The 22,930-nt window shown below is 45.4% G+C and overlaps 1 protein-coding gene across 1 annotated transcript in view; it reads left to right on the plus strand.

Annotated features, from left to right (window-relative positions):
* The first annotated feature begins 8,308 nt into the window (after positions 1-8,308).
* The window catches only part of slc1a7a (solute carrier family 1 member 7a), a 66,325-nt gene continuing 51,703 nt past the window's right edge, over positions 8,309-22,930 (plus strand). Inside the window, exons 1-2 of the mRNA XM_078219202.1 lie at positions 8,309-8,449; positions 8,919-8,998. Of these exons, the coding sequence (XP_078075328.1) occupies positions 8,309-8,449; positions 8,919-8,998 (221 nt within the window). The remainder of the gene's footprint in view (positions 8,450-8,918; positions 8,999-22,930) is intronic.

Consider the following 22,930-nt stretch of genomic DNA (forward strand, 5'->3'; position numbering starts at 1 on the left):
GAAAAACAGAACAAAAGTTTTCAAATGTAATGACATCATCACTTGCCCTTAAAAATAACTATGGAATAAAGGAGGGAGCACATGCTCTTCTTCACTAAAGAGCACTGTCCTCAAATTCCAAGCTTAAGATCATCTTTTTATTTTCACCATTTGAACTAAGAACTAACCAAGCTCAAACTAGTTATTTCCAAATTATATACTTTTATTTTTTTAATTTCTATTTACTTTCTGAGAAGTTATGTACATATATATCTTGAGCAATGATTGTGGCCCAGCAACCATGCCCAAATTAAGGAATTTCAAACATTTGCCTTGTTTCAAATTACACCTTAAAACCAGCTCACAACTCCCATTTGATCTTAAAACATTAATGCTGGCAACACAACAAAGGAAAATCCACACAAATTAGACACTCACTCACTTATGGAAGTTTCCCAACACATCACCTCCACAACTTTAAACTTTGCTTTCATTCAATCTCAACAGTTTAAAATTGAAATAAAAATAGAACATTCAAAGAAAACAAAGGCAATAGATTAAGACAGTGTCTTCATTCTTCTTTCTTCAAAAATTGCAATTAAAACTCAAAGAAAAAGATAAACTCTCAACATCGCAAGTTTAATAATCAACTGTCACAGATAGCCTTTAAAGTGGAACCAAAGTGTCAAACATTGCATTTCATTGCCTAGAATCTTTATCTCCCGCCAGAGTAAAACAATTGCTTTAACAACTCTTCTTTCATTTTATCACAACTTATCCTACTCTTCACTTAACCCAATTCAAAATACAACTACATACATTGGACAAGCATTTTTAAAACAGCCATCAGGACCAGACCACAGAGGGTTAACTAATACAATTCAATGACACAGACATTAGACACAAACCCACAGACAAGAAAAGTCACACAGACTCTGCAACACACAGACAACAATTTACTCAACACATGTTTTGCTTTCCTCGAATTCGACATTATGTTTTAAATGTGCACTTAGAATGCAGTAATTCAAATCTTTTCCATATTGTTAGTTAACTTTTCCAAACTCATCTACCATTCCTCCCCAATCTATATCTCCATCCATCGGTTTGTCACTATCTCCATCCATCCCTCGATCCCCAAAGGTGCACATCATACCCCTTTGGACTGAGAATAGAGACTTTAACTTGTCTATCTCCCTCTGACACATATCTGTGATGCTCCATTGATTCACGCAAAGACTAGAGGTTGCGGAACAACAGGCTTTTATTAACAAGAACAGAAGCACTCCCAAACCGATGGCCAACTCGAACTGAGGCAAAGGGGCGGAGAGCAGCCACCTTTATACCCCGAGGAGGGCGGAGCCCCGGACCAAGGCAGCAGGGGCGTGCCCAGGCACATCCCACACACAGACAGTGTTACAGTGGTTTACCACATTCACCCCCTGTTTAAAAAGCGTTCGGCGGGGGCGAGGTGGTGGAAACGACAGTCACAAGTTATTGATTCAAATTACAAGTTCAGTCTCTCCGGGGGCTTGAACTGCCACTGCGACCGCCGCAGTGTCAGCCGTGGCGCCGGTTCAGGAGGCCACGGCGATGAGTCAGACGCATCGCTCTCCGTAGTGCCTTCAGACTGCCGGGTGTGTGGATGCTGCTCCTGGGGCTCAGGCGTGCCGTACACGGGGGTCAGATGCGCGTGCTGCGACACTGGTGCATCATGGACAACGTTTGGAGCTGGGGGTGAGGGGCAATGGGACATATTACCTGCAGGGGCCAGATCGCGAATGGAAACCGTGTCCTCCCGCCCGTCGTGATACGCCACATAGGCGTATTGGGGGTTGGCGTGGAGGAGCCGGACCGTTTCGACCAGGGGTCTGATTTATGGGTCCGCACGTGCTTCCGGAGCAGGACAGGGCCAGGAGACGTCAGCCACGACGGTAGTGAGGTCCCCGAGGAGGACTTTCTGGGGAAAACAACCATTCGTTCATGAGGGGTGGAGTTGGTAGCCGTGCACAGTAGTGACCTAATTGAGTGTAGCGCATCAGGGAGGACCTCTTGCCAGCGGGAGACTGGAAGACCCTTAGACCGGAGAGCTAATAAAACGGACTTCCAGACTGTCGCATTCTCCCTCTCCACCTGTCCGTTCCCCCTGGGGTTGTAGCTGGTGGTCCTACTCGAGGCTATGCCTTTGGAGAGTAGGTACTGGCGCAGCTCGTCACTCATAAAAGAGGAACCCCGGTCGCTATGAATATAGCTGGGGAAACCAAACAGGGTGAAGAGGCTGTGCAGGGCCCTGATGACCATGGCCGAGGTCATATCCAGGCAGGGGATAGCAAAGGGGAACCCCGAATATTCATCAACGACGTTGAGGAAGTAGACGTTGCGGTTAGAGGAGGGGAGGGGGCCTTTGAAGTCAACGCTCAGGCATTCGAAAGGGCGGGTGGCTTTGATGAGGTGCACTCTGTCCGGCCGGTAGAAGTGCGGCTTGCACTCTGCGCAGACTTGGCAGTGCCTGGTTACAGACCTGACTTCCTCGATGGAATAGGGCAGGTTCCGGGCCTTGGTGAAATGGAAGAACCTGGTAACCCCCGGGTGGCAGAGGTCATCGTGGAGAGTCTGTAACCGGTCTAGGTTCGCGCTGGCACAGGTCCCCCGGGACAGGGCGTCTGGGGGCTCATTGAGCTTCCCAGACCGGTGTAAAATGTTGTAATTGTAGGTGGAGAGCTCGATCCTCCACCTCAAAATCTTGTCGTTCTTGATTTTTCCCCGCTGCGCGTTACTGAACATAAAGGCAACGGACTGTTGGTCCGTGAGCAGGGTGAACCGTTCGCCAGCTAAGTAGTGGCGCCAGTGTCGCACAGCCTCCACGATGGCTTGTGCCTCTTTTTCGACAGAGGAGTGTCGAATTTCAGGGCCCTGGAGGGGGCGCGAGAAGAAGGCCACGGGTCTGCCCGCCTGGTTAAGAGTGGCGGCTAGGGCAAAATCAGACGCATCGCTCTCCACCTGGAATGGGGTGGATTCGTCTGCAGCGTGCATCGTGGCCTTCGCGATATCCGCTTTGATGCGGTCAAAGGCCAGCCGGGCCTCCGCCGCTAGGGGAAAAGATGTGGATTTGATGAGCGGACGGGCTTTGTCCGCATAATTGGGGACCCACTGGGTGTAGTATGAGAAGAAGCCTAAGCATCTCCTCAGTGCTTTGAGGGTGGTGGGGAGGGGAAGTTCCAGGAGGGGACGCATGCGGTCGGGGTCGGGGCCGATGACCCCATTCTCCACAACACAACCAAGGATGGCGAGGCGGCGCGTGCGGAATACACACTTCTCCTTATTGTAGGTCAGGTTAAGGAGTGCCGCAGTGTGGAGGAATTTTTGGAGGTTGGCGTCGTCGTCCTGCTGATCGTGGCCGCAGATGGTGACGTTATCCAGGTTACGGGAAGGTGGCCCGCAGCCCGTTCTGGTCCACCATTCGGTCCATCTCACGCTGGAAAACCGAGACCTCATTGGTGACGCCGAAGGGGACCCGAAGGAAGTGGTAGAGATGGCCATCCGCCTCGAAGGCAGTGTATTGGCGGTCTTCCGGGCGGATAGGGAGCTGGTGGTATGCAGACTTCAAATCAATGGTGGAGAACACCTGATATTGCGCAATCTGATTGACTATGTCAGAGATGCGGGGAAGGGGATACACGTCCAACTGCGTGTATCGGTTGATGGTCTGACTGTAGTCAATGACCATGCGAAGTTTCTCCCCAGTCTTGACAACCACCACTTGGGCTCTCCAGGGGCTGGTACTGGCCTCAATGACCCCCTCCCCCAGGAGGCGTCGCACCTCGGACTTGATGAACGCTCTATCTCCAGCGCTGTACCGTCTGCTTTTGGTGGCAATGGGCTTGCAGTCGGGGGTGAGGTGTTCAAAGAGCGAGGGAGGGGCGACTTTGAGGGTCGAGAGACCACAGGTGGTGGGCGGTGGCTGGTCTGTTAGCTGTGGATTTTGGACGGAGATTGGGGGAAAAGGCCCATTATACACCATAGTGATGCTCCCGAGGTAGCACATGAAATCTAGCCCCAGTAGTACGGCCCGCGAGGAGCCTGCACTTGTTGTACACCGTGCCCCGTACAGTCAGATTTGCTACACAGTACCCGAGGACATTCACTGACCGGGACCTCGAAGCCATGGCGATTGATTGCTGCATTGGCAGTACTGGCAGTGCGTAGCGCCTCACCGTGTTAGGGTGGATGAAACTCTCCGTACTCCCACTACCAAATAAGCAGTTAGTAGTGTGGCCGTTTACCTTGATGTCCATCATCGACCAGGCGAGCTGGTGAGGCCTGGACTGGTCCAACGCGACCGAGGCCACTGTCGGATTAAGAGATGCGGTGGACGGTTCCCAAAATGGCGGCACCCGTGAGTCGGCTAACGTCACCCAAGATGGCGGCTCCCGTGGGTCGCACATGGCTGATGGCGTCCAAGATGGCGGCCTCCGTGGGTCGCACGCGGCCGCTGGTGTCCAAAATGGTGGCATCTGCGGACCGCACGCGGCCGATGGCATCAGCGACAGTCCCTCCCGCGGATCGCACGTGGCGCTGCTGGGCCTGGGGGCTGATTTTGCCCTGCAAACCTTCAGGTAGTGACCCTTCTTACCGCAGCCAGAGCAGATCGCATCTTTCGCCAGGCAGCGTCGGCGTGGGTGCTTCTCCAGGCCACAGAAGTAGCTTCTCAGGCCTCCGCAGTGGTCAGTTTGGCTTCGGGACGGGGCGTGGCGTAGGTTTGCGGCCCTCCCGGGTACAGCGATGGCTGCGGTCGCGGTGTCCACGGTGCGCCCTCGTGGTCGGGGGTGTAGGCCTCGAGGTTCCGGAACACTACCTCCAGCGAGCTGGCAAGTTCCACAGTTTTCTTAAGGTCCAGCCCACCTTGTTCCAGCAGGCGCTGCTGGATATAAGTCGACCTGATGCCAGCGACAAAGGCATCTCTGATCAGGTCATCGGCGTTTTGGGCGGCTGAAACGGCCTTGCAGTTGCAGGCTCTGCCGAGTGCACGCAGTTCGCACAGGAATTGTTCAGTCGATTCCCCGGGCTGCTGTCTGTGGGTGACCAGCAGGTGTCTGGCGTAGACTTCGTTCAGTTGCCGGTTGTATTGGCTCTTGAGGAGATCGATTGCCTCCTGGTAAGTTTCCACGTCTCGGATCAGCGCGAAGACGTGAGCGCTGACGCGGGTGTGGAGAACGTGCAGTTTGTCGATGTCTGTTACGACGACGGAGGAGGAGGAGGCGATGATGGTATCAAAGCAGCGCAGCCAGTGATCAAAAGAATTAGAGGCACCAATTGCCTGCGGATCCAGATCCAATTTGTCAAGTTTCAGGAGTTGCTCCATTTCAAAAATTTTGTTAATAAAATTGATGCTCATTGATTCACGCAAAGACTCGTTGTTGCGAAACAACAGGCTTTTATTAACAAGAACAGAAGCACTCCCAAACCGATGGCCAACTCAAACTGAGGCAAAGGGACGGAGAGCAGCCAACTTTATACCCCGAGGAGGGCGGAGCCCCGGATTGAGGCAGCAGGGGCGTGCCCAGGCATATCCCATATACAGACAGTATTACAGTGGTTTACCACAATCTGGTCAGTCGATCTCTGGTACTCCCGAAGCACCAATTCCCACACTGACTTGTACACTCACACACAGGCATCAAGACTCATGATTTTGATTTTTTTCCCTGGGGATAATCCCTGGCTATCCCAATATTATTTGCTTAATCTCAACACGTCTCACATCTTTTACCCCCCTTTTAACACAAAGGGGTCCTTCAAGAAGCTTTTTGTCACTGGCCACCTTCCACACGATGGTTCAAATAACCTTTCCCTACTCCTAGACCTCGTCAATGACATGAGAAGTGACTGGGTGTGGGGTCAGGAAGCTCTGTTCCATGGTGGGTTGCACTGAGGAGGTAGGTAGTCTCCTCACCAAACCTCATTATCAAACCTTCACAGACAGTCTTCCCTCACTAAATTCCCATCCGGTTCCTCCAAGTCATTCAAAGCAGATGCGCTGAGCACCCCTCAAGGCTGACTATAGAGTTTATCCTTATCCACTGACCAGTCTACTTCTATGGGTCCTGGACCTCTGCTTAGGCATTACCAGAGTAACAAACTCACGTCCATAACTTTAAGGTTCGGCACAGTCTAAATTTTACACTTAGTCAACCTTGTTGAATAGCGAGTCCACCCAGGGACACCAAATATCACTGGTGTCAACTGACATTATGGACAAAGGCACTCAAATTTTCAAATTATCATACAACAATCTCCTTGATTTTAACTTACAAAATTATCACAAAAATATCAAAACTCCACTACAAAGGTATCAAAACTTTGTTACACACAAAGTATTCAACCTCTGATCTACTTTGTTATACACAAAATATCTAACCTCTGACCTCCTTCATTATGCACAAAATATTCACAAGGTACCAGAAGCTTCACAAAAGTATCCAAGCTCATGACTTGATCATAGATACTACCCATGGTGAGATGATCAGACTCTCCCCTGGTGGGTTTTGTTCCAGTGTCTTTGAGTCAGAGAATCGGGGTCTTGTTGCTTCTTCTGTGGTAGTTGATCCCAGGTTACCGCTGCCGATGTTTCTTTACTTCTTTTATACAGATTCTGGTGGCAGTAATGTGTCTTCAGTCACGTAGTCACAGGACAGTCACTAATAAATCCCTGTCTTTTGATCGCGAATGCTCAGGGAGTCATGTCTCTCTCAGGGGGTTGTATTTCTCTCAGGAGCATGACATACAGGAGTCTGTTCAATCACCTGTCTCTTCAAGGCATAGCAACAGCCACTGTCCAATCAACTCTTGTGCCCGTACTTCACGGCACATCCTGTTCTTTGCTGATACAGAGTTAGCCATTTTTAACATTAGGTTTTACTGGTGTCTTTATGGATACCTATTAGGCTACATTTATTTCTGAGGAGTCATATTGAACTCATAACGTTAACTCTGTTTCTCTCTCCACAGATGCTGCTGGACCTGCCAATTTTCCAGCATTTTCTGTTTGTATTTCAGGAAAGATATTTGTCTATAACTAAATTCTGTGTGTGGCATGGTTCATTAGTGGAGTCTGGCAGGAATTTGTATGTGGATTATTGCTTTTCACTATTGTTTTCAATAATCTCAAAAAAAATGCTAGCAGAGCAAGAAGGTAGCTAGGATATGGGTAATAAATGCCAGCAATACCCACAACTCAATTAATCAATGTTATAAAGCAGACTTTCATGCTGTAGTCCTCTGTAGTATTCTATCTGAAAGCTCGTTACAGTGTCTCTCCTGTTATCCCAATTTACATTATTGAGTTACAGAAATTTCAGCAGAGGAGGCCATTTACCTGCATCAATCCTAGTTTCCTATTGGAGATGATGACATTAATCCTCTTTCCTCGTTCTGCCGGCATTCTCTGATATTTTTGTTGTTGAAACAATTCCCTTTTAAGTACTATAACAACCAAATGAAGTAATACATTCCATATTCCAATAACCATTTGAAGGAAACAAAAACATGGTAAGCTCCCGTGTAGGCTTTTAGTACTAATCCCAATGCTTCAATTGTTATTGATTCATTCACCCAGTGGAAATAGTCATTCATTTTTGAACCCATTCAAACATTACCATTTGGCATTCTCTTAGCTTTCTGCGCCCACAATTGTGGCTTAATGTTTTCCACAGATTCATCAACACTCCATGTTTTTCTATTCAACCCACTTTATATGAAGCTCAGAATCAAATATGCCTTTTCCACTAATCCACATTCTTGCGCTCTATCGGCCAAGGTCTCTCCCTTCCTCTACTGTGTTGTCCACAGATGGAACCTGGTCTGGGCATCTCATTACCAGGCTAATGTGTCACATTGTGATTCTAGTTTAATTTGTTAAAATTAACACTTTGATTTTTTTTTTAAATTTGGGGGGTTGAAATGCAAGGGAAACTATTCTAGGAGTAACTGTTTTTAATCAATATTACGCTGTGTTTTTAATTAGTTTACATGTTCTCTAGAATCATTTGGAATATTTTACTCCTAAAACCGAGGCTCGCAGAACTCAAGCCTTCGTGTTCAATAATCGTCTTTGATTCTTAATGAATTCTCTGATAATGGGATTAGAGTCATCAGTGTGGGATAATAATGACAGCTGGTGTGTGCTTTCTATTTGACGAAGTTTGGCTTGGAGATCAGCGGTAGCGGGTAAAGCGCAATGAAGGGACATTCGAGCTGAGCCCCTGTTTGCGAGCAGCCACACGACTGCTGCTATCTACATGGGACTAGCGGTCTCTTAAAGCCGGGCACGATGGCGGTAGCATTTGCTGCAGTCTCCATTCAGATCAAGGGTGTCTTCAAAAAGAACGGTTTGCTCATTCTCTCGGTCTTGTCGGTCATTATCGGGTGCTCACTGGGATTCTTTCTTAGGACCAGGCATCTCTCCGAACAGGTAAGTAATTCCAAAAGTGCTCAACATCAGCTCACTGACGGGAATCTAATTAATCATCTATGCAAGTGACAATTGGTAATGGAGCAATTTTTTAAAAAAGCAGTGCATTCACAATTCCGTAATGACAAATGTACTAAGATTACTTTTTGGTCAAAAAGTGCCATTTATTTACGTATAATACATTATATACAGGAATACATATATATATATAAAACATTAATATAAAAAAGCCGATTATTTGGGAATTTCTTGCACTGTTCTAAGTTTCTTTACTCTCTTAGTTTTCAGAAGTAATTGCATTTTCTCCTATATCCCAGCTAGACATACAATGGCATTTCTAAATGCGACCAAAGTCTGTTGACATTTTATTTTCAAGTTATATTTCTGTAAAAACAAGTTCATCTTCAGTCTATTTAATTGTCAGTTTTTAATGGGTCCACCTGGCTCATTGTATTCTTTACTTTTTAAGGAGATCAAGTATTTCCAGTTCCCTGGCGAGCTACTGATGAGAATGCTGAAAATGTTAATTCTCCCGCTGGTGGTCTCCAGGTGAGTGAAAGCTTGTCCCAGCAGTGAGTCTGTTCTTCGCACATATCTCACCATACCATCGAATACATATTCAGAAAAATCTATTTCTGATGGCACTTTTTCTAATCGCCTTTCATGGTCTGTGTCAATCTAGCTGAGTGGATTGGCATTGGTCCCAGGCGCTGCTCTGCTTTTTGATAAAGTCATTTTAAAGAGGTTCTGTCTAACTGAGGGCAAGTGTGAAGGTCCCATGTCAACTTTATCATAGCAATTTCCAATCTAAATTAAAGTGTCTTGTCCTGTTCAATATGAATAACATCAAATGCATTGAGTATATGTGAGAATGGGTGTTAATGGCCCAAATATTCTGGTCTCCGTATTGACGGAGTTTGGAACGTCAAGACCTCACTGAAGTCATGATGCAGACACATGAGTGGAAGTTTCTCAGGAAATTTGAACTTCAAATGCGCTGAATTCCACTGCCCAGAACTTTCCACAAACTGAGCTCAGTGTAAGAGACGTAGGCCTGATAGGTGGAATTTAACTATATACAGTACTTACCCAGGAAGTATCACACTGGTTAACACCTGATCTAACTAGCAATCTGGCACTGTTACTCAACTATCCCCCTAATTGCACCCTCACCCAACCTGACTACTATCCCCAACCCAAACTAACTATCTTCCACCGCCAACTGCCACCATACAACTATCCCCTGTCTCAACCCAACTACTGCCCTCACCTGACTACCGCCAACACCACCTGACTACCCCACTCATCCACTCACCCTCGGTGGCACAGTGGTTAGCACCGTTGTCTCACAGCGCCAGGGATCTGGGTTCAATTCAATTCCTGTTTTTGGTCACTGTCTGTGCGGAGTTTGCACATTCTCCCCATGTCTGCGTGGGTTTCCTCTGGATGAACTGGCTTCCTCCCACAGTCCGGAAGACGTGCTGGTTAGGTGCATTGGTCATGTTAAATTCTCCCTCAGTGTACCTGAACAGGCACCGGAGTGTGGCGACTAGGGGATTTTCACAGTAACTTCATTGCAGTGTTAACGTAAGCCTACTTGTGTCACTAATAAATAAACTTAAAGTTAAACACTGCAAAACTTGAGACCTTTCAAAACTTACCTGAACATCCGAGCCAATGTCTCGAAAGGATGGCGTGTCCCCTCTTTGTCTGTCTTTTCTTGCACTCAGTGGTCTTCCTTTTGGGTGTCAACCTTGGCACATCAATGCTACGTCCAGGCTGCAAAATCACAAATGGTTGGGTTGCAGCAATCTTCACCAGCAGTCTCAATGCACCCAGCATCGACACTGACCAGAAAATGTGGGCCATTGATTCAGGTGGTTGATCTTTTGTCTGGCTCTGAGTACTGCTGAACGGTCACCAGCCTGAAGCTTTAACTCATTGTCTCTCTCTGCATAGATGCAGCCTGACTTGTTGAGTTTTTCCTGCACTTTCAGCTTTTATTTCAGATTTCCAGTATCCTCAGTATTTGCTTTGGCGATGACAATTTGGGTTGAGGTCAGTATTGTTCTGGGGATATATGCCCATTTGACACTGGGTTCCCACAACCTGAACCTATTTCCTATTGGATACTTATGTTAATCCCAAAAGATAACTTCCGTCCTTGTTCAAATCTGAGGAGCAAAGTGTTTGTTGCGGTATCTCATAATCTTATAGAACTCAATGCTAGTATGGGAGGCAGACATAGTTCAAAAGACCCAGTGTTATTTTCATCAAAGGCACAAAAATCTTTCAGTTGGAGTTATGCTGGGTGTTCCTGATGAAACTGAATAATGTTTAATTGATACGCACTCCCTGGTTATAGAACTAGCTTCATTAATAATAACGAACCATGGAATGATGTTACATTATTGCCTTGAACTCAACAACAACAACTTATACTTATATAGCACCTTTAATGTAATGAAACATCCCATGACACCTCACAGAGTGTTATAAAGCCTAACTTGACACCAAGGAGATATCAGAGAAGATGATCAAGGACAATGATTGCAATTGATGACACATCTAACCGGTCAGGATTACAAGATCTCTGTATAGTGAAGAAAAAAAGTAGCAATAACCTATTTTCACCATGTGCCATGATTAACAAGAAAGAATCCAATAAATAAATCACTGTAAACAAAAATATTTGATTTTGCCACATTGCTGCTCTTTCACTAGATCTAGTCATTTCTCACTTGCCAGAACTGCGCACATTGCATTTGACAAACTATCATTGTCTATTGCGCTTCTTGGGCCACTGGGTGTCTCAGCTGCATGGAATCGTGCCCAACAGATGTACAACACTGTGTCTAGTCCCTGTGGATCTTGTTCTAGCCGCATTAAGAGCACCATGTTGTAAAGGCTGCAACATCAAATTTTGTCACAATGAAAGTTGTGGAACGCACTAAATGGACTTGAACTCCATTACTTTGTCCAGTGCCTAGCTGAAACAATGCACCAAGCAAAACATTCACTCTGCTACCAGCTAAAATGTGGATTATGTGTCAACTTGCACCCTCCCTTGCATGGCTAAGGCACATAAGCATGCCTTGTGAACACATTGGATTTTGGTATTCTGCCATATTTATCTAGAAACCATTCACCCTCTTCAACTTAACTTTTCAAGTCATAAGAGGTCACATGCCCCTCTCCACTATTTCATTTTACCTTGAATTAAAGGAAACAGTCATAAAGTCCAGCAGTTATAAAATGATTAATAATTGTTTGAATACCCGTGGGCAAGAAGTTGTTGTACAAATTAAGAGCAGGAGTAGACCACTCAGCCCCTCAAGCCTGCTCTGTCATTTGATAAGATCATGGCTGATCTGCTTGTGGCCTCAACTCTACTCTCCTGACTACTCTGAATAACCATTGACTTCCTTGTCAATCATGAATCTATCTACCCTGACCTTTAAAATATTCAATGACCCTGTCTCCATGACTCTCTGGGGAAGAGAATTCCACAAAAAACTACACCAAGTGAAAACAACTCTTTTTGTCTCTGTCGTAAATGGGTGACCCCTTTATTTTTAAATTGTGATCTAGTTCTAGTCTCTCCCACAAGGGGAAACATCCTCTCAGCATCCACTCTGTCAAGTTCCCTCAGGATCTTATGTTTCAATAAGATAATCTCTCATTCTTCTAAACTTCAATGAATAGAGGCCCAACCTGTACACCCTTTCCTCATAAGAAAACCCTCTCATCTCAGGAATTAGTTGAATGAACATTCTCTGAACTGCTTCAAATACAATTACATCCTTTCTTAAATGAGGCCAAAACTGTACACAGTACTTCACATGTGGTCTCTCAAAGCCCTGTACAAGTGGAGCAAAACTTCCCAACTTTAATATTAAGAACATAAGAACTAGGAGCAGGAGTAGGCCATCTGGCCCCTCGAGCCTACTCCACCATTCAATAAGATCATGGCTGATCTTTTTGTGGACTCAGCTCCGTTTACCCGCCCGCTCACCATAACCCTTAATTCCTTTACTGTTCAAAAATTTATCTATCCTTGCCTTAAAAACATTCAATGAGGTAGCCTCAACTGCTTCACTGGGCAGGGAATTCCACAGATTCACAACCCTTTGTGTGAAGAAGTTTCTCCTCAACTTAGTCCTAAATCTGCTTCCCCTTATTTTAAGGCTATGCCCCCTAGTTCTAGTTTCACCCACCAGTGAAAACAACTTCCCTGCTTCTATCTTATCTATTCCCTTCATAATCTTATATGTTTCTATAAGATCTCCCCTCATTCTTCTGAATTCCAATGAGTATAGCCCCAGTCTACTCAGTCTCTTCTCATAAGCCAACCTTCTCAACTCCGGAATCAACCTAGTGAATCTCCTCTGCACCCCTTCCAGTGCCAGTATATCCTTTCTCAAGTAAGGAGACCAAAACTGTACACAGTACTCCAGGTGTGGCCTCACCAGCACCTTATACGGCTGCAACATAATCTCGCTGTTTTTAAACTCCATCCCTCTAGCAATGAAGGACAAAATTCCATTTGCCTTCTTAATTACCTGCTGCACCTGCAAACCAACTCCTTGAGATTCCTGCAGATGGACACCCAGGTCCTTCTGCACAGCAGCATGCTGCAATTTTTTACCATTTAAATAATAGTCAATTTTGCTGTTATTCCTACCAAAATGGATGACCTCACATTTACCAACATTGCACTCCATCTGCCAGACCCTCGCCCACTCACTTAGACTATCTATACCCTTTGCAGACTTTCAGCATCCTCTGCACACTTTGCTCTTCCACCCATCTTAGTGTCATCTGCGAATTTTGACACACGTCACTTGGTCCCCAACTCCAAATCATCTGTGTAAATCGTAAACAATTGCGGTCCCAACACTGATCCCTGAGGCACACCACTAGTCACTGATCGCCAACCAGAAAAACACCCATTTACCCCCACTCTTTGCTTTCTGTTAGTTAACCAATCCTCTATCCAGGCTAATACATTACCCGTAACACTCTGCACCTTTATCTTATGTAGCAGTCTTTGGTGCGGCACCTTGTCAAATGCCTTCTGGAAATCCAGATACACCACATCCACAGGTTCCCCATTGTCCACTGCACGTGTAAGGTTCTCAAAGAATTCCACCAAATTAGTCAAACATGACCTGCCCTTCATGATCCCATGCTGCGTCTTACCAATGGGACAATTCTACTCCCCTTGCAATAAACAATAGCATTCCATTTGCCATTCTAATCACTTGCTACACCTACATACTAACATTTTGTGATTCATGTAGCTGGACACAGAGATCCCCCTGTACCGCACAGCTCTCCAATCTCTCTCCACTTACATAAGATGCTGCTTTTCTCTTCTCCCTGCCAAAATGGACAAGTTCACATTTTCCCACATTATGTTCCATCTGTGAAATATTTGCCCACTCACTTAAGCCATCTGTGTCCTTCTGCAGATGGCTATGCCCTCCGTCCAACTTACTTTCATACCTATCTTTGCGTCATCAGCAAATTTAGCACTATATATTTGGCCCCAAGGTATTGATATAGATTTTAAATAGTTGAAGCCTTAGCATTGATCTCTGTGGCACTCCCCTAGTTACAGCTTGCCAACTTGAACAAGACCATTTATCCTTACCCTCTGCTTCCTGTTAGATAATCATCCTCTGACCATGCTAATTTGTTACCCCTTCACCATGTGCTCTTATTTTGCATAATAACCTTTGATGTGGAACCTTACTGAGTGCCTTTTGGAAATCCAAGTACACCACATCTGCAGGTTCCCATTTATCCACATTGTTTATTACTAGCTCAATGAATTCTAATAAATTAATCAAACAGGATTTCCCTTTCACAAAGCCATGTTGACTCAGCCTGATTGTAATAAGATTTTCTAAATGACCTGCTATTACTTCCTTTACCCGAACAGGCACCGGGGTGTGGCGACTGGAGTATTTTCACAATAACTTCATTACAATGTTAATGTAAGCCTACTTGTGACACTAATAAATAAACTTAAACTTTATAAAGAATACCAACATTTTCCAATAACAGATGTTAGGCTAACTGACTGAAAGTTTCCTGCTTTCCGTCTCCCTTCTTTCTTGAATAAAGGAGTTACATTCACTATTTTCTAATTTGACGGTTCCTTTCCAGAATCTAGAGAAAATTCCAATCAATGCATTTTGTATCTGAGCAGTCACTTCATTTAAGAACCTCGGATGATGTCCATCAGATCCTGGGGACTTACCAGCCTTCAGTTCTAATAATTTTCGCTACCTTTTCCACTGGCTTTATTGACTCTTAGAAGCATTTACAAATATAAAGGGTGCAAGCTAGGAGCTGTCTCCATGCTTATGTCTGAATGCAGTGCTGACCAGCACCACACTGACTCTGGGTATGCACTCTGTGAGCAATACTGTAGTCATGATGTGGAGATGCCGGCGTTGGACTGGGGTAAACACAGTAAGAAGTTTAACAACACCAGGTTAAAGTCCAACAGGTTTATTTGGTAGCAAAAGCCACACAAGCTTTCGGAGCTCTAAGCCCCTTCTTCAGGTGAAGAAGGGGCTTAGAGCTCCGAAAGCTTGTGTGGCTTTTGCTACCAAATAAACCTGTTGGACTTTAACCTGGTGTTGTTAAACTTCTTACTGAGCAATACTGTACTCAATTGTTCATTAACATTATATCTGCCAGACCTATCTTTTATTCTTTCATGGGATGTGGGCTTCACTGGTTCGGCCAACATTTATTGCCCATTCCTAATTGTCCTTGATAAGATGATGGTAAGCTGTCTTCTTGAATCACTGCAGTCCATGTGGTGTAGGGACACCCTCAGTGCTCTCAGGGAGGAAGTCCCAGGAATTTGACCCAGCAACAGTGAAGGGACAGCGATCTATTTCCAAGTCAGGATGGTGAGTGACTTCTGCTGTCCTTCTATATGGCAGAGGTTGCAGATTTGAAAGGTGTTGTTGAAGGATTATTGGTGAGTTTCTGTAGTGCATCTTGTAGATGATACACACTGCTGCCACCGTGTGTCAGTGGTGAAGGGAGTGCTTGGCACAAGTGAATGGGGTGCCAATCAAGCAGGCTGCTTTAATCTGGATGGTGTCAAGCTTCTTGAGTGTTGTTGGAGTTGCATTCATCAAGGCAAGTGAAGAGTATTCCATCACACTCCTGACTTGTGCCTTGTAGATGATGGATAGACGTTCGGGAATCAAGAGATTGAGTTACTCGCCACAGGATTCCTACCTCTGATCTGTTCTTATAGCCACAGCATTTATATGACTGGTCTAGTTTTCTGGCCAATGGTATTCCCCAGGATGTTGATAGTGTGTCGATAGTAGGGGTTTCAGCGATGGTAATGCCTATTAATGTCAAAGGGAGATTGTTGGATTCTCTGCTATTGGAGATGGTCATTGCCTGGCACTTGCGTTGTGTGAATGTTACTTGCCACATATCACATCATGCCTGAATATTGTCCTGTTCTTGCTCCATACGGGCATGGACTGTTTCAGTGTGAGGAGTTGTGAATGATGGTGAACATTGTGCGAACAACCCACTTCTGACCTAATGATGGAAGGAAGGTCATTGATGAAGCAGCTGAAGATAGTTGGACTGAGGACACTTTGCCCTGAGGAACTCCTGCAGTGATACCCTGGGATTGAGATGATTGACTTCAAACCACCACAAACATCTTCTTTTGTGCCAGAATGACTCCAACCGGCAAAAGGTTGATTCCCATTGTTTCTAATTTTGCTTGGGTCAAATGTTCCCTTGATGTCAAGGACAGTCACTCTCACCTTCCCTTTTCAATTCAGTTCATTTGGACTAAGGCTGCAATGAGATTAGGAGCTTCAATTGCCAGTAGTGTCTGATAGGGATCAATGTTAAGACCTTTTATCTTTACTATCTTCATTAATGACTTAGGTATAAGCAATGGGGGAATAATCCACAAGTTTGAGAACCAGACAAAGCTTTGTGCAAGAGTTAGAACTATAGAGGATGTTAAACTACTGCCAACATATCTTGATATGTTGTGGAAATGGGTTTATGTTTGGAAAATTATGTTTAATCGATACAAATGTAATGTTATCCACTGCTTGATGTACCTATATCCCATTGGGAACAGAACTGAAGTCAGAAGTGAAAGAAAACAGTCTAGGTATTATGATACATCACTCAGTGAATCAAGTCCAGTACTAACGCTGAAAGGTTTTGCCTGAAACAATATGCCATTTGTCCTTGTGCAAGACCTTGATCAGGCCTCATTTAAAATATCGTGCTCCCCTTAGGTTCCCTCACATTGTGGGGGTATTGAGGATTTGAACTGGTGGAGGAAAAGGCTCAGTTAAAGCTACCATAATGGCTATCTCTATGTTTTAGAAACTATAAGCCTGGTTGATTTGATTGAAGTTTGTAAAATAATTAAAGGTTATGTTCAGACTGGCAAACTATTTCAATGGAATAGGTTGGGGATCATGGGATCACACTGACACATTATATGAGGGCAGCCCAAGGCAATTATTTTATACCCCGAGAAAAGTGGAGGTGATTTCAGCCTGTGCAGCATGAACATTGATGCACTGTTAACTCTTGAGTCAGCTAGGCCTGTTAGTGGCAGGGGTGAAAATAATAGTACAAGGCATATGAACCCTGTAATGTAAATGAAAGTCAATGTGCTTTTCCAGAGCAATCTTTAATTGTCCAAAGGGGTAGAAGAGGGATTTTCCAGACTTTTCTCTGGGATTGGATTGTGTTTTTTTCCCCTCAGAGGGTTTACCTGTATTGTGATGCACAAAGCAGCTAATCCTTTTGTTATCACCCTTTTTGTATTCAGCTCAGCTGTAATGATACAGGCTGAAAGTGCAGGGGCTAAACATCTGACTAAGTGAGCAACTCATCGGATGGGTAGTTTAAGGTACATGATTATCCATCTATGTCTAGACTGTCCTGAAGCTCGCAAAGATGCAAAATGATAGCTTTATCTCCTCAGCTCTCTGATACCCTTTGCATCCCTTATCAAGGCGCCAAACTCTCAGATTATCTGGAACCTGTTCCAGCAAACAACAATTTAATGTTGATTCAGTCCTTTAAAACCACAGCGCTCTTTCCATTTATCCAGAATTTTGAAGAAACACCAAATCTAGTATAACATGGACTTTTCCACAAAGCCTGCCTGTACGCTCCAGGCGATAACGCTTTAGTAGCATGCTTTGCAAATTCATTATCTACACTGTCCATTGGATCCACATGTGAAAATGCCAAGAGGAGCATTTATCCATTTATGATGGCTTGCTGCTAAAATATTTTTCCATTCTGTGAATGTTCAATCGCACGCAAACCAAAATCGAAATTTGATTCCATAAAAATTATTTATAAAGGAATCAGAGATGAGATTTCAAGACAAAGTCAGAGCAGTGGGGAGTCCTAGGTGATGCGCTTATCTCCAAACAATAATTCTTGTGCATTCGGGGTTTGTGGGTGTGATTGAATTTTGGACTCATTCGTGATACTCCCCTGTTTCCCGCTTTCCTACTGAGGTTACATATAGCCACCAGAGGGCAACCTATACCCATAGATCCATAACTCTTTAGGAAGTCTCACAACACCAGGTTAAAGTCCAACAGGTTTATTTGGTAGCACAAGCCACTAGCTTTCGGAGCGCTGCTCCTTCATCAGGTAAGTGGGAGTTCTGTTCACAAACAGGGCATATAAAGACACAAACTCAATTTACAAAATAATGGTTGGAATGCGAGTCTTTACAGGTAATCACGTCTCAAAGGTACAGACAATGTGAGTGGAGAGAGTGTTAAGCACAGGTTAAAGAGATGTGTATTGTCTCCAGCCAGGACAGTTAATGAGATTTTGCAAGCCCAGGCAAGTCGTGGGGGTTACAGATAGTGTGACATGAACCCAAGATCCTGGTTGAGGCCGTCCTCATGTGTGCGGAACTGGCTATCAGTCTCTGCTCAGCGACTTTGCGTTCAGACTCTGCTCAGCGACTCGACTCCATAACGCTTCACAGGCCAGTCTCCAAGGACAAAGGGAAATTGGCCCTACTGGTGGGAGAATGTCACTGCACTTGGAATTGAAATTAACACTCGCGTCTAATGAATTCACTTAAAAATCTACCAAGACAGAGTCATTTAGGAGCCAAACTGAGCATCGGTGAGCAGGTTACCGGTGTCTTCTTCTTCTTTTTTGGCAGTCCCTCAGGGTCTAGGATGACTTGCTTCCTCTCCAGGGAGATGGGTTCTGCGGTAGCTGAATAGTCCGATCCTGGAGCCGCAGACTCTGTCGCAGGTTTGGCAGGGGATGTTTGATGGGGTGGGTGGGTGGGAAGCTCTGGATTCTGCGCTCTTTACACTTGGCCTTCACGTGCTCCACTTGGTGACGCTCCAAGTGATTGGCACCTTCGCGCTTGCTTCTTCTCCAGTTTGTGCATTCTAAGGCAAGCAATTCCCACATATTGATTGGGATGTTGCACTTAAGATGGAGATGTTTGCAGAACCCCTTCTTCACGTCAGGTGTTTCAATACTTGCAACTGGATATGATAGGACTGTGAAATTTTGATCTAATCCATTAGTTGTGTGGTTCCTTATCTCTGGCTGTAGCCACCTTCTTCCACTCATTAGTAACCCTGTGTTGTAGCAACACCAGGTTGTCATCTCATTTATAGGTATCTCTGTTGCTGCTCATGATTTTTCTATGCTCTCTATTTAATCACTGAGGCTTGGTTCCCTGAGTGAACAGTGATGGCAGAGTGAGGGATCTGCAGTGTAATGAACTTACAGATTGTGGTGGAATATAATTTTGCTGCCTCTGATGGCCCACGGTGCTTGAAGGATGCCCTGTTTTGAGCTGTGGGATATTGGTGCCACACAATAGAATAGAAGGTTTCCTCAGTGTGAAGATGGAACTTTATTTCCAGAGGGACGGGAGGGTGATCATTTCTACCAATAGTCATGGACTGTGATAGGTAGATTGGTGAGGATGAGGTCAAGTGGGTACTTCTTTGGTGTTGGTTCTCTCACTAACCGTCACAAGCCCATTCTGTCAGCTCTGTCCTTCAGGCTTTGGTCACTGATGGTGCTACACCCTTGATGTTGGCCATTGAAGGCACCTCCCCCCCACCCCGCGCCCCAGAGTGCATTCTATGTCCCTGCTACCTTGAGTAATTCTTCCAGTGATGTTTAATATGTAACTTATTCATTCGCTGAGGGAGAGCAGTAGGTGGTAACCAGCAGGAGTTGCCCTTCGGCTTGATCTGGGCCAAGAGACTGCATGAGGACCAAAGCCAACATTGAGGACATCCAGCAGCACTTCCCTCCTGACTGTATAGAAATGTGGCACCATCTTATGGATGATGATGACGATAGAATGTTGGCTGAACAGTTGGATTCTGTGAGTGTGCTTCTGTCAGGTTTGACTATTCTGTAGAACAGCTCTCCCAGTTTTCTTCAGGTAACTGAATGAATGGTCTCAATTTTGATGAGTCCAACTTCAAATCTTTTTCCTTGTTTGTGACATTAGAAATGGAGAACTGGCTGCTGATATTACAAAACTGGTACAGGTTGGTGTGGCAGCTGCTCGCATGAGGTTTCTATTCCTTTTCTCTGTCTTGAATTTTCCACAACATGTGGCACTTTTTGTGTCTCTTCCCTTTTGCACAAACATCTGTAAAAGGCACGTGACTGGCAGGATAACCTCAACCATCAAAGCTGTACTGTCATCGCGTTTGCTCGCAATATGCAAGCGCACATCGTGAAACAAACTGAACTTCTGATTCTGGTGGAACCGGAGGCACCAACATTTTAAAAGGTTGTTTTCCTACAAAAAGGAAAGTAATCTTTGCCCAAGTGCAGCAACCCATGTATGCTGCAGCAAAGTGTCAGAGTGAAACCTCTCCCTGACTGGTGACGAAGGAGCAGTGCTCCGAAAGCTTATGGTATTTGCTACCAAATAAACCTGTTGGACTTTAACCTGGTGTTGTGAGACTTCTTACTGGTGTGTAAATCAACAGATGTTATCTGATCCATTCACTGACCTTGACTACTTTTATGGCCATTTGACATTTTCTGATAATCTATCCAGATCTGTGAGGCTACATTCCAGCTATTGGCCTGCTGCTCCAGTCTCTTTCTAAATATGTGTCTGCAGGGCCCTTCGGTCCCAGAAGAATATGTGAGCCTATCTCCTCCTTTCCAACTTCTTAACTAAGGCCTCCAGCGCAGCCTCTGAGAATCTGGAAACCCTCTCCCTGACCTGCTGATCCAATAGTCTGCTTTCTTCCAACTCACAAAGTCTGTCCCATTTACCTCCAGCACTAATTAAACCAAAATGCACCTAACTTTGAATTGCTGCTAACTTGGCATGAACCTGAGTTCCCTGCTGAGTGTATGGTGACTCAACAGCAATTTAGCACTGGACACGCCATCATATAGAGGAGCAGACAACACAAACCAGACTGAGGCAGGCAGTTAAGTTATGTCAAAATAGTTCTTGCAACATGTTGATGTTCCTGATCCAGGGATTTGCGATGGGATTGGAGACACCTCCATTGGATAATTGTATCCAATCTGTATTGATGGAATGAATTTCTTGTAATGTTGACGAATTGTGATGGTCTCAGTGCAATACATTTTGGGACACTACTGTTTGCTCCTTTCGGCAGTCATTTCACCAGCAGTGCGCAGGAATTGGAAGCTAAAACAATATGGCCATTGATGTAACAGCGGGGAGATGGGGGTCCCTCATTCAAAGGCACTCGGTGCTTGATCAAGCGACTCAGCATTGGGAAGAGCGGGGTGTGGTGGTGCTGCGGTGCGCCACTCCCCGGCCCTTGTTTGGCAGCCCCACCTCCTGCCATCATTCACCTGTGCCTGGATCTCTCCATGATCCTTGGCCTCAGGTGGATGGAGTACAGCAGCAGCCATTGCCTCTCCTGTAGTGTTGCTGATTTCAGTAGAACTGCAAACTTCTGATTGGCAGGACCTCCATTTCATGGACTTTGAGCCTGGGCAAAAGCCAGCCATTGGCCTGTTAAATGCCTGAGAGGCACTAGATGTGGCAGATCTTCCTGTAAAGGGGAGACGTGGAGATCTCAACAGCTCTCCAGCCAGCAACTGATAACCCGATTCCCTCCACAAGATTCTGCCAATCATAACTGTTGCCCACCAACTTGATGGGCTGTGTTTGGTCACACACCAACAGCACATTCAGACAGTGGAACGTTTGTGGTTCAGATTAATCTTTATGCTCAGGTAAGGCCCCCAACGTACCATTTGTAGGCAATCAATGGCACCCTGCTCCAAAGCTACAGAACTGACTCCTTCTGTCAGCTTATAGAGAAGGCAGTGATGTTTCCTCTCTCTGGGTATGGGGCATTGGTGACCTGCAAGGTGCGGTGATGTATGGAGAACTGAGATGTTGGCCGTCTTGCCACTACAAGGACCCTGAGGCATAGAATTGGGAGCCAGAGTAACTTGATTAGCAGTAGTAGTGCTGTCCTCCTGCTCTGCAACTGCAGGTTTGGTTTGATGAAGTGGCACAGTTCTGTGTCTATCTCCTTGGACAAGCATAGACACTGATCCTGATTGAGGTGGAAGTAGGAGAAAGGCTCTCTGAAGATCCCAGGTGGGTGAGGTGTCCTGTTAATAACGCTCCTCTTCATTCCTCTGTGAAAAGATTGTCCTCACTGCTCCATTTCCATTTCATGCTGTAGCCCAAGTCGAACAGCAACTACATTCCCAATGACTGTGAGCAAGTGTTCCACTCAGAATCCCATTCACTCCCCACAGCACCTTTCCTGCAAACACTTAAAATGTAACATTCAGTTTTTACCTCCTCTCTCTTCACTGTCCCAGGCCCCAAGCACTCCTTCCCGGTGAGACAGCGATTGACTTCTTTCAGTTTAGTATGTTGTTTTTGTTGCTCACAATGTGGTGATCTCTGCATTGGTGAGACCAAACGCAGATTGAGTGGCCACTCTGCAGAACATTTCTATTCAGTCCGAAGTATGGCCCCCGAGCTTAGAATCATAGAACCCTACAGTGTACAAGGAGACCATTCAGCCCATCAAGTCTGCACCGACCACAATCCCACCCAAGTCCTATCCCCGTAACCCCGTGCATTTACCCTAGCTAGCCCCCATGACACTAAGGTGCAGGAGGTGGCGCATTGTTTGCTAGCGGCAGGAATTTTTGGTCCCGCCGCTGTCAATGGGAATTCCCATTGATGTGACCCCATGCCAGCGGGAAACTCGCGGGTGGGAGTGCCCTGCCAGCGGGACTGGAGAATCCCCCCGCTGACGTGAACGGCTGGCAAATTATGGCCCTCATCTTTCAATTAGGCATTTTACAGCCTTCGGAGTTCACCATCGAGTTCAAAAATGTTGTCTCCTTTTTCTTTCCTTTGCACGTTTCAGTTTTTCTTACTAGGCGATATCCTAGTGGTATTAT

The sequence above is a fragment of the Mustelus asterias genome, chromosome 8, assembly GCF_964213995.1.
Source record: "Mustelus asterias chromosome 8, sMusAst1.hap1.1, whole genome shotgun sequence".
Taxonomy (NCBI): Eukaryota; Metazoa; Chordata; class Chondrichthyes; order Carcharhiniformes; family Triakidae; genus Mustelus; species Mustelus asterias.